This window comes from Lonchura striata, chromosome 4 (genome assembly GCF_050655825.1).
Source record: "Lonchura striata isolate lonStrDom1 chromosome 4, ASM5065582v1, whole genome shotgun sequence".
NCBI lineage: Eukaryota > Metazoa > Chordata > Aves > Passeriformes > Estrildidae > Lonchura > Lonchura striata.
Genome location: NC_140706.1, coordinates 61,333,346 through 61,346,248, shown reverse-complemented (window position 1 = coordinate 61,346,248; position 12,903 = coordinate 61,333,346). Strand labels below are relative to the sequence as shown.

The 12,903-nt window shown below is 40.0% G+C and overlaps 1 protein-coding gene across 7 annotated transcripts in view; it reads left to right on the top strand.

The window, feature by feature from the left end:
* The window catches only part of NR3C2 (nuclear receptor subfamily 3 group C member 2), a 187,769-nt gene extending 176,795 nt beyond the window's left edge, over positions 1-10,974 (top strand). For all 7 annotated transcript variants that reach the window (XM_077783015.2, XM_085579275.1, XM_085579277.1 and 4 more), the window contains one exon: positions 8,152-10,974. In XM_077783015.2, the coding sequence (XP_077639141.2) occupies positions 8,152-8,307 (156 nt within the window). In that variant the 3' untranslated portion in view covers positions 8,308-10,974. The remainder of the gene's footprint in view (positions 1-8,151) is intronic.
* The last annotated feature ends 1,929 nt before the right edge of the window (positions 10,975-12,903 follow it).

Genomic DNA, 12,903 nt, shown 5'->3' with positions numbered 1-12,903 from the left:
AACAACCGCATTCTTTTTAAGGGACATTTTAGAGAAGTTGTTAGATGGATTTAAGAAGTTAAAATAAGAAGGTAGAAGACATTAAGGTGAAAGGGTTAGTGTATTACACATCCAACATGCCTGATGTGCCAATAAACATGGAATTCATTTGGTGATCTTTTACAGCTGGGTTTGTAGTAATAATGACTTTAAAAGATGCACTGAGTCTTTGAAGACATCCTGGGTATTTGAAGCTTTATTTGAACTTTTTGAGTGGAAGATTCTTTTGGGTTATTTCTGCCACCCTGCCTTATTCCAGCACAAGGTGTTTTAGACGTCTCAGGTGTGGCATGTGATGAATGACATCGGAAACTAAAAGTTTGGTCTCAAAGCACCCAGGCTGCTGATGCCTCTGCCCAGAGTGACAGAGCGGTTGTGGTAGGTGTGGTAGATTCCAGAAGGGGTGTCCATCATGTTGAGCTGTTTAGCTGGGAGCAGCCTGGTTCTAGCCAGTGTAATGGTAAGTGCAAAATTTCCTCTGCAGCAGCAGGGCTGTATCTCCTTTAACTTGCTCTGAGGGAGCCTGCAGCCTCTACAGAGGAAACTGAGCTGGTAAGGTCTCCTCAAGCTGCGGGTTGTCCTAGTGCCCCCTGAGAGTTCCCTGGGCCAGCAAGGCTGGCACCCATCCTCTCCAAAGCTGTGCCACAGTGCAGCAAGTGATGGGAGACTCCTGGGGACAGTGAGAGTGACCTTTAGCTGTGTTTGGGTATGTGAGAGGAGGGCTCCAGCATGCTCATCACCCTCCCAGTAAAATCCGACAAACTGCAGCAAAGGAGAAAACTACCCTGCTCCATCCTGGGTGGGATGGGGTTAGGGAAGGATTTTTGCTGCATGAAGAAGCTTCAGCACTTGCTTTCAGAGCCTGCATACAAATACACGTCTTCGTACTCGACTTAAATTTCATTTTGCAGAGACAGTACAGTATGCAGTACAGTATGGTGCACTTCAGGTCATATCAGTGTAAGAGCCTCAGGTCTGTTTACAGAATGTACACATGGAATTATTTTTCAAATATTGTTCTGTTGTTCATTAAAACATTGCAAACCTTAGTGGGAGGCAGGGGGAGTATTATTAGCACTGCAGTAATAGATCATTCTTCAGAGATCAGGTTTCACTTGCTCAGTGCCAGCAAAGGAAGTTGTAGTGTTTTAGTGGAAAAAAAAAAGGGATGGGTGATAAAATAATTTGCAAGAATTCAGATCTGAACCTCGAGGCAGCATAACAAACCCTGCATTTATGAAGTTTTCTAATCCTCTTCAGGATAGGCAGTGTCTGATTTGTTGTTGAAATGGGAGTGTTTGTGTGGTTAAGGTGACTGGATGACCGGCGCATGCTTACTGGAGAGTGCTCCCATGTCCTACAGACATTTTCCAAAACACAGCATTAACCATTGGGAGCTGGACTAACTAGAAGAAGCTGGCTGCTCTTGCATTTTATTTAATTTTTAATTAAGCTATTTTTGCATTACTTTTGTCTTAATAGTCAAAGGACTTTTTAAAGAAAGTCGCATTGTCAGCAATCTCTGTTAGAAAGGCCAGTTGTCTCCACAACAGTGCTTCCTTTCAGAGATGATACTGGAGACTTGTTCAGCAAGAACACTTGTTTATTTTTCCTTTTTAAAACAATTTTTTTTTTTTTTTTTTTTTTTGCTTTTTGGTTTTTGAAATCCATCAGAATAAATTTAGACTGGTGATAATATTAATGAGAAGTGAGAATTAATATTCTCTCCCCACTGCCCGTTAGTGCAGAATTTCTCTGTTAATCAACATGAATGCAAATTTTCTGCTTGGTTCCTCAGTCTAGGAGGAATGCTTCCTCAGCTGTCACCTATGTATTTTTAACTTACTCCATTATAATTTCAGAAGATCAGAATATATTTGATGCTGGGCAGTCTTAACTGGAGCTGAGGCCCCATGTTTACATGCTGCTGTAGTTTCAGCATTGGCATTTTCAGTGCAAGCTTGAAGGGGCTGGTGCACAACCTGTGCTTGTTCAGCCCTCCTGCTGTATCCAGCTTGTCCATCTGAGCAGAGCAGCATCTCATCACTCATGGAATTCACTTTACCTGAGTGTTAGGGGCAAGCAACAAAAAACCCTGCTCCTTTGCACCTCCAGACTTGCTTTCATCAGCCTCATTTATAAGACGTCTGTGAAATCTATGAAATACAGTGCATGGAAATATCAAATTACCGTATGCTTGGCTTATATGAGGAAGAAATAGAAAACCCAAACAAGATGGTTTTACATTGCTCAGTATGCTAAATCATTCATCCAAACAGCAAACATATGTGTAGGTAGAAAAGTGCCAAGCTGAGAAAGCAAGAAATTTTCAAGAAGGCCAGGCAGGCACTTAAATATTTGAAAACATCAGCAACTTTATTTAATGATCCATAAAGCCTCAAAGCACCTTAAAAATAAGAGATGGAGACCCATCTCAGGCAGACAAGATAGACAGGGTTTTGTGCATGTGCACACCTGTGCTGGGCCTCTGGAGCCTGCCTGCAGCCTGCTCTGTCACTCTGTCTGCATGGTGCCTTCTGGAAGCCGTGCCTGCTGAGGCAGCAGGACGTGGGTTAGTGGTGAACATGGCAGTGCTGGGCTAGCAGCTGGACTCAGTGATCTCAGAGGTCTTTCCCAAACTTAATGATTCTATGATCCTGTATTTCCTTCTTGTAGGGATTGTATTTCTCTTATTTTGGGTGGCTCAAGTGCATCATGTCCTGAAGAACCACAGTGTAAGCAAGGACAGTGCCCTTCTCTTCCTAGACCCCAAAGTTTTGATCTTCTGCCTGTGAATGGCCGTGGGCATTTCAGGGAGAGATGCACATGCAGCAGTTGGATGGAGGTGAAGTGCCTTACAAACACCCTCAGGAACATTAGAAACAGATGTCCTGCATATGGTATCAAAAACTTCATCTGGATCCTCCTCAGCATCTCCTGTTGGCTTTGGCAGGAAGGGCTGTATCTTGCATGGCAGGCCTTGTTTCATATAGAGACTGTGTAGTGTATGGTTAGGCAGTTTGCAGAACAAAAGCTGAATTTGGTTTCAATCTGGCTGATACTAAATAGGCTTTGAGTGAAGAGGGCTTTTGTTTCGATGCCATGACATTAAACCCTAATGTGAACCTTCCCCTTGGCAAGGCAGCACCCTGTGCTGTCATTTGCTTGTTGACATTTTCTGCCAAACAAAAATAAATTCTTTAAGGCTCATGCAGCTGAATAATTAATTTTTTATGGTTCCTGAAGGGAATACTTTATAGCTGAGGTGGATCTTTCCATAGGCTAAGAGCGCCAGGATTTCACTCACTTTAAGAGCTGACAGTGGGAATAAGGACACAGATCCTCCAGGGACAGGGTTGCAAGGGATGCTGTGCTGGATACAGATGTGCCTCTGCAGGTTCCTAATCCCACAGATACAGAGCTGCAGATGAGCCCCTCAGCTGTTACCAACACCTTTGGGTACACTTACTTCTGCTGCTGTTGTACTGATCTGCCCAAGTTGCGTTCCACAGACGATGAGCAGTTTGGAGCCTCATTTCATTCCCAGTGCCTGAATTCTCAGGGTGAGCATTTTCTCCGTTTATTGAGAGGATAGATCCAGCCTCTACTCCCAGAGCAGCAGCGATGTGGGAGTGTGCCAGGTGTGTGTTGTGGCAGCTAATATGTATCTGTCAAGTGAGAAATTGATTCCCAGCTCCCTAATGCAGACAGAAGCTACTCTGAGAGTCGTCTTGCTCAGTTTGTGATGGTTGGATCCCTCTTCCTTCATGTTTGTTGGGGAAGGGCAGAGCCCCTCTCCTGCTGAAGAACAAAGGAGACTTGGCTCAAAGTTTGTGCTGGCCAAAGGATGGTGACATTTCATTGCTGTGTGATGCTGTGGGTGCATCCTCCAGGCACAGAACATGAGTTGAACTCAGGCTCTTCTGTTGCATGTCCAGGTGTCAGGTGCTGTGGTTTGGACCTGCACGTGGTTATAAAGGAAACCTGAAGAAATGAGTACAATTCCTCAGTCAGATAAATGCATCTGTTCATGCAGAACCAGGGTCCATGTTGGCTCTGCCAGATACTGTTAGTGCCTAATCCATATGTATTTTATTCACCTTTTACTCCTTTCTAGCATGAGGCAAATTCTCTGCATAGGTATAACCAGAGGCTTTATCCCTTGGTGTTCCCTTTTAGTCCCTGTGACGGTGAAAGACTTTACTCTTGGGTTAGAGTTCAGGATTTCCTAGGCAGTTAGGAACTGGCCACTGTGGGTCACCAAAGGACACATGGATCTCCAGGAATCAGCCTGTAAGCTGTCCCACAGGGAATAACTTCCTTCCTGAGCCCTCGGAGTAATAACTACTTTACATCATGGGATTTTCATAGGACTGGGAGTAAAAACAAATATAGATGTAGTGGAATAATCAAGACCTGCTTGGCAGTGGTTTTCCTTAGCCTTCCTGGTTGTTGGAGCAGGAGTTTTGTATCCACTGCTCAAAGTGGAAAAAGCAGGAAGTGACAATAGTCCTAAACTCACCAAGGGTTCTGCAGGGTGAGGAAGGAGCTAGGTGGGCAGAGACTCATTTCTGAAAGGGACAGAAACAGGCAATTTGGAGTGTCTTCTTTAGATATATATATATATATATATATATAGGAGAACACTGAAGTTTCTGACAGTAATAGCTGTAGCTAATAATAGGAACAAATTACTCAGCATTGTGTTGTTACCCTACTGCTGTCTTAATTGCTGTCTCAGTAGGCTTAATCACAGAGATGCTCCTGATGGAGAAGTGACTGAGGGCTTTCATACCACACTCAGAGATTCTGAGAGAATTTGTAGAAAAAAAGAAGCACAGAAATGTGCACCCTTGCAAATCCAATAGTTCTTACCATTTCTGGAAATGCAAAGGCATCATGGTGAGATTTCCAAACTAAAACGAATTCTTTTTGCTGTAAAAATGGGGCAAGTGCTCAAAGGTCACTATAACTGTATTAACTTCAGGGACTTCATTAAAGGATTCATTTTTTTTAATTATGGAGAACAGTATGCATGAAAAAGTCCATTTTATATATACCCCACCCTAATAACAGAAAATTACATTTGATTAATACTCCTATTTCTCAGAGGTGCTCAGTACAGCATACAAATGCAAAAATCGATTAGGTAAAAATATCAGAATTGCTAAGACTGCTGTAGCCTTGGAAGTGTTTGAAGCGCAGCACACTGCAGGGGTAGTGATGAGAGAATTGGGAATTGTTTTAGTTGTGGCCTTAACTGCACTGCCAAGCTGTAAGTCTTCAGAAGTGCGCTTCAGTAGCTGAAATAATTGAGATTGTAGAAGCTGGGATGTTTCTAGTCACCATTGCACTGCTTGTGCAAACAGCAGTGCTTTCACTCTCACTGCTAAATTGGAGTTGTCTGTCACACTGCTGGACTGGGGGAGCTCTCAGCTTTTCCAGTATAAACCAGCAGAAGTAGAGGGTAGAAGTGTAGAAGGGTATAGAAACTAAAATGTAGTCAGGAGTTCTCAGAGCACAGGGATTTTACAAGGCTTTAAAGATAATGATCTATATTTGATCTAGGAAATTCATAAGGTACATTTAGAGGTGATGGATGCTGGATAGCTCATGTTCACTTGCTTGTCACCTGTGGTGACAGTCACTGCAAAGACAGAACTTGTGTGTTTCAAGAGAAAACAAACTTTTGGATATCCTTACTGAAGAGGAAATTTAATTTCTCTTTTAAAGCAAAAGTCCATCTAAATTATTTACCTGTTACAAATCAAAACTCCAGACACATGTTGTTTGGGATACAGAAGCAAGGACTTAAATTTCAAAGTTAACATTGCCTGTGGGACTTGAGTATTTCATCCTTTCAGTGCATCCACATGCCAAGGCTGCTGAGCTGGCAGGGGCTGGTACTTTTGAAAATGCACCGGAGCACACCTGCAGAAAATAGCCTGCTCATGGCTCAGCTCTTAGTCTCACAGCTTTATCTGTCTCACCTTAGCACAGTGTTTACATTTTCGTACTTCCGAGCTGGCTTTCAATTCTGCCACATTTGTTCCTCTTTATTTTAAATTAATGCTTTCCCAGTCCCAAAAAGCCATGCAGCTTTCAAGGCTGGAGTTAAAAAGATCCTGACTGCAATCCTGTGGTCCTAGTGACATACGGGGTGGCACGTGCTTCCCAGTCCTCCCTTTTTCTTTATGTGGATGACTATTGTCAAGTGTGTTAAATCTGATAGCTTAAGAAAGTGGAACAAAAGTTTTAGCAGACTAAATAGGTATAGAAAATACATTATCCTTAGGGCTTCAGCCCAAGTGTGACAGCATAGGAGGGCTCTAGGGATTTTCTTTTAAACTCTTGCACAAACTTAACCATTCTCCTCTGTGGTGAGATTCGTAGTGTGCTGTGCTATGCTGGTTTTCACCCACTGGACTGCAGACTTGTTTATTGAATAGAATAGATTATGCTTCCTTCATTAGTGTTATTTTTCATTTCCCCTTGTCTGCATATTCACCAGACATAAATGTGTACTTGGTACTACTAAAAGCTTGCAAAGAAGTCAAAATTAGTAGTTTCTAGGTAGGATTTCCTGTGACTTGTCCCACTGAATCCAGAGGCTCCACAGGGGTGTGACGAGGCAGGAATTCACTTGACCTGCACAGAAGGCAGTGGGACAGAGGTGATCCCAACCCCCTCTCACATTCAGTGATGTGAAAGAAGTTTAGGAAAAGAAGCACATTCACAGGGTCATTATCAAGGCTGTGTTGGGGTGCAAGGCTTACTTTGGACTGGTATTTGATGCCAGAGGCAGGGAGGAGGGAGTGGCAATCAGACCAAGATAGTTTCCTTCACTTTGGTTTTGTGCTGTTTAGACTATTTTTGGCACAGCATATATGCAGTAACAACCTCCTCCTCCATGGGTAAAGTAAACCTTTGAACATCAGCATTTTTTCCTTGAAAATCAGATTATGTCTATGCTACTTATTTAGCATGCATCTGTTTAATTAATTAGTGTTGCTTCATGACATGCCAGATCATCAGGAATGACCTAAGCCCCAGCAAGCAGACTCATGTAGTGCTCAATAGCAGCAAGTCATGTGTTCGAGTGATCTGAGGACTTCTCTGGGATGTTTATAAACTGCTTACATGTTTGCAAGAACAGCTGTGAAAATCCTGAAAATGAGCAATACGGTATGGTGTTACAGGATGGAAAGTTGCTGCCCATATTTTTTTATTCATTTCCTTTTCTGCCTTCCAGAAGTCCACTTTTATTTGTTGTATCTTTAACAGGGGCTTTATGGCAGAGGGCAATTCTACATGGTAAGAATTGAAATTACAAAGTTGTGTTTGATAAACTACACAAGCAGAAGTGTTTCAAGTCCTCTGCAAGGACATGAGGTGCCAAAATTAATTTAACACTTGCTTTGTAAATAGTAAAGGCTCTTTCCTTCAGTCACACAAGTTTGTGAACTGCAGTGGAAGTTCACATACTCACTGAAACCTGAATGTGCTGCATTCCTTCACATTTCTTAAAGACTGGGAAGGGTCTAACATACTGTAAGGTTTTAGGAGATGCATTTAGGTCACAGCGACCAAAAAAGAGATTGTGTCTCTGTAAAACCTGAAATGCCACAGTGATGTAGCAGTTGTGTTGCTGAGCTGCAAACATCAGCTGCTCTGGCAGTTGAAGGTTGTGGGCCCTGGAGAATGCACTGAAGTTAACCAAATAATCTGATTTAATGAATACACATTCATTCACGGTGTATCCAGCTGAAGCTAGAGATACAATAGTTTATGGCTGATCTTTTCCCCCTGGGCAGAAGCCTTTATTTTTGTAGACCTGGAGTTCTTGTAGTGGCCAGTTGCTGTTAGTAAAAGTGCAGCTAGGCTGAAAAATCAAATCTGTGGTCTCTTGGGTTTTCCTAGTTTGCTGATTTTTAATGAGTCCAGTAGCCCTTTGGCATTTGGGTTCTTTTGTCTGCTTTATAACCCCTGTAAATGGACTGTCAGGTCAGAGTAAGATTGTATTTCTTGTAAATAATCAATTATCAGTAAGCTGTTGTTTGCATGCAAAAATACTGGTGTTTTTCCTAAAAAGTGTTTCTTTCTGTATTTCAGCTTGTTAGTGACTTATTGGAATTCTGCTTCTACACCTTCCGAGAGTCTCAGGCACTGAAAGTAGAGTTTCCAGCCATGCTGGTGGAAATCATCAGTGACCAGCTACCAAAGGTGGAATCTGGGAATGCCAAGCCCCTGTACTTTCACAGGAAGTGATAGAAAATGTCTTAAATGGAAGAACTTTGCCTTAAGTTTCCCTGTGTTATTCCACACCCATGAAGGACCCAAGAAACCATATTTTAAACATGCTCTTTACACTTGTTCAGCAGTCTCTGAATAGGCTAAAATCATACAAAGGGTTTGGGGGAATGGCAAGCAGTTGACTCGGATTTGGCAAGACCTAGATGTTTGGAAATTACCCCGAAACCCTAAAACACTTAGAAAATGTACCTGTTCCTCTGGATGAAAAGCCATATCTAGTCAATAACTCTTTGATTTTGATATTTTAACAGATGGAGTTTTAAATATGCCATGTAGTTTCTGGTATTGTTTGCTTGTTTTAAAAGGGTTCAAGAACTAATGAGAACTTTTTAAAGCTTACCCTTGGTTTGCACATAAAACGTAAAGTCAATATGGGGCATTAATATTCTTTTCTTGTAAAAAAAATAAAAAAAAAACACCAAAAAAATACAAACAAAAACTATATATACACACATATATACACAAACACAAACCCTAACGTGTAAAGTAATAACAGAACATTTGGTGTGGAATACTGTTATCCCCACCTGTGGCATTTGTTATCCCATGTTATCCCATCATAGATATACACTGTGTTAAGTGTCCATTTACTATTTAATTCAAAAGGATAAGATGTGAAAAACAAATGCCCTGGTATCAATTTATAGTATCTATTGTGCTGGCTTTACAAATAATTTTTTGCAGTCTTTTGCTGTACTGTACATTGCTGTATGTATAAATTGTGAAGGACCTGAAATAAGGTGTAAGGAACTTTTGTAAATGAGACAAAAATCTTTAATGGTTAATAGGATGAACGGGAAAGTATTTTTGAAAGAACTCTATTTTGCTGGAGACTATTTAAGTACTATCTTTGTCTAAACAAACAAGGTAATTTTTTTGTAAAGTGAAATGTTCTGCATGCATAATGAACCGTTTACAGTGTATTTAAGAAAGGGAAAGCTGTGCCTTTTTTAGCATCATATCTAATTTACCATCCTACAGTATCTGTTGTAAATAACTATGCTTAACCTTTTCAGTTGTGTTTTAAGCCTTTCTATTTCTCTCTCTATTTTCCTCCCCTTTTGTCTCTCTTGCAAGCATATGTGACTTGAGCTCATCTTAGAACTCCTGCTTCATATATCTGTAGGAAACTACACATTTTTGTGTTTGCCACTTTACCAAGGTTTCATTTAACAAGACAAATTATGATCTCTCTCCAAAGCTTTTACCAGCTTAATGATCTAGTGAGTTCTTGCCCTCTATTCCCTTTCTCTCTCAGGGGAATAGGGGTGAGCAACATGTTGAATGATTTTTCATTTTTTTACTAAGGTTTCCCAGATTGTTTGGTTTTGTTTTTTTCCTTTGAATACTGGATCTATAAAACATCTTAAAAGGTCAGATTATTATTTCAGATGGGGGAGATTGATTTCTGGTTATGCTAAAGGGAACATGCAGATCATTACAGTAAGTATATCAAAGAGATTTGTACTGGTGAGAGGGATGGTGAGGGATGATAAGGGCAGATAAGCTGAGTAGAATTTTTAGTGATAAACTAAAAGTGTCTGTAATTTTGTAAGCATTTTTGTAATTATCGGGATGCATCCAAGAAGACAAATGTTCACACTACAAGTTCAACTCAGTTGGTCTGATTTTGTCTCAAAAATGTTTTCTCTAGAATAAGACTGCAAAGAAAAGAATTTTTGAGGTGATTTTCACTATTTCACGATTTATAAGCAACTACAAGATTTTGGAGTAGAATAGAGGACAGGTGAACTTTTCTGAGGTTCAAATGTTGCTACCATATGCTCATGTTTAAATAGAATAGATTTTCAGAGTCCTAATCTGTAGTGTTCTCTCTGGGTGCCACTGGTATTTTTGAGCTATAGTGTGTCCCTTGGCCGGTCAGAATGTAGCATTTCTTGTCAATGGTGGTTGAATTAAAAATTCTACACCCTTTCTGAACTCAAATTTGGAGGTGCACTGTGGTGCACTGAAGACAGTCAACGCTACTTGTCTTTTTAAATGACACCTGCCTTATGCAATGGGTAATCTGTAAAGACTGTATTCAGAGAGGTTTTTTATATATAAATATATACATACATATATTATTTGCATTTTGGAAGTCTAATTCATAGGCAGATCTTTAAATACTGACCTGCACAGCAATATGAAAGCCAAACTTCCAACATGAGATATACAGCATGCAGACTGGTTGTTTACAGTAAAGACACAGTCATACATCCATCTTTTAATTTAGTTTTTTTTTTTTCTTTAAAGTCTAAAATAGAATATTTCAAAGCCAGGTTCTGGGTGAATACAGTCTGCAGCAGCTTTTTATATTAACAAAGTTACTGCCTCCTTTTCTGTCTCAGAGTAACTTTGCTTGACTAAAATAGCAAAGCCATATTCTACACTTCACTGTTAAATGCCTGTCCCAGTCCAAATTGTTGTCTGTTTGCTCCTATTTTTGTACCTTATTACTTTTAATCTTGGTTTGGTACAATTCATAATTCACAGAAACTTCATATAATTAAACACACTAAATTAGTTTTAAAAAGCAATTTATATCTTTATGCAAAAACGTATGTCTGTCTTTGCAAACAACTGTAAGCAGATTATAATAAATCCTTTACTTTAATCACCTGTTGTTTATGAAACCATTCATTGATTATTATTTTTTGATAGACATCATTGAACTAATAGATACAATTGGATATAGATGTTGTAAGAGGCAGTATTCTCTTATCAAGGACACTTAAGCAGAATAGCCATCACTTTTTTAATCTAAACCTGTGTACAGAAAAAAGAAAAAGAAATCGCAAAACCCAGCCCTAGTTTTTAGCTACCAGGAAGTTCGTTACATTCTTTTGAATTTGTTTAGAATGAAATAGGCATTTGTCTCCTGCAAAATACAAGACAAACTATAACAGCTTTTAGAAAGTGGGCTTTTGTTCATTGAGCTAAATTATTTTGTTGTAAGAAGGAACAGGGATATGCAGCAAGAGCATTGTATACACAGTTAAAATGTAAAATAGTGTAATGTACTGCAGTGGGTATTTCAGGAATACTACACATCATGCAACTGAGCAGTTGCAGAGTAAAATAGAAAAGACTAAGGTTTGCAATATCAAAATCTTATTAAATTAAGATACTTTACAATCAATCATGCAAAAAGCTAATTCACAGGGTGGTGTTTTTCACTGACTTGTTTAAACATTTATGAAATTAAAAAATTCTACAGTTAATGCACTTTTAATTGTTTATTAAAGATTTGACTTTTTTTAGAGCAACGTTTTCAGCTGGAGGTCAATGACTTGATAAGATAGACAGCAGTTCTGAGGCCAGGAAGCTCAGAGGAATGTTTAAGAATTCTTGGAGTTTAAATAGATTCCTGGATGAAAAAAGCAGCCAGCAGTATGGTGTAAACAGTAAAATCTATGCATAATGATGCATTTATAATTAGGGGTTTGCTTCTGTATGTTTAAAGCTTTTTAAATAAATAGAAAATATTGTTTGGTCTTTATGTTAATGTCTGCAAGTACCTATTTTTCTTTTTTTTATACAAATTGTACAAATATACATGAATTAAACTGGTTTGATTGCAAGTATTTCTTGCATTTTAATCTCAGCTAGCTGCTGGTGCAGTGATATCCTTAGAGGCAAGCCTTCTGCTCATGTAGGAACTATACAGAACCAGAGAGTGGGTTGGGTTGGAAGGGACCTTAAAGATCATCTAGTTCCAACCTCCAGTCTTGGGCAGGGACACCTTTGACAAGACCAGGTGCTTAGAGCCCCATTTAAGCTGGACATGAACACTTCAACATAAAGTAACTCAAAATGCACTATAACATCTTTCCTCAGACAGCTGAGTGTTGGTTCCAGCAAGCGCCATCAGCTCCGGATGTCGCCGCAGCTGCCACGGCTTTGGCCAGGGAGCAGCTCCTCAGGCTGTGAGACAGGGAATGTCCAACACCGAGCAACGTGGTTCATTTCACCTGGGTCCCTGTGCTTGACAACCCATGTGCTGACACTGTTCCAGGCAAAAGCTACATCCCACTGGAAGAAACAAACCAGTCTGGGCTCCAGTTTTTGTTAACCTTCTGCTCTTTCCTTTGGCCAAAGTTAGTGAATCCCTCTTGCACTGGGAGAGATTCTATTTTATATACACAAGGTCTCCCAGCTGACCCTGCCTTTTCAGAGTCAGACCTTTTCCAGTTGTAGTTACAGTAAGATAGCAGGAGTTTTATTTCTCCTTCTAACTACCTTAGTTTGTTCTGGACACTCTCTCAGCAATTCACCACCAAGTTCTGCACAAAGCCTGGTCTGTGGTGTAAAACCACCATTTAACTGCATTTTGGTCTTTTAATAACAAGTTACATGAACTTTTTTATTGCCAAAAAATCCTTGCACCTGCTTTCTCTTTGCTGAATTGTCAGAAAGAAAGAATAGTAGGGGATCAGCAGTGTTAAGAAAAATTTCCCATATGTTTACAGGCAGATGCATCTGTCATTTGCTGTTCTAGAAATAAGACAATGCTATCACTACTTAAAACCAAAATGAAACTTGTAACCT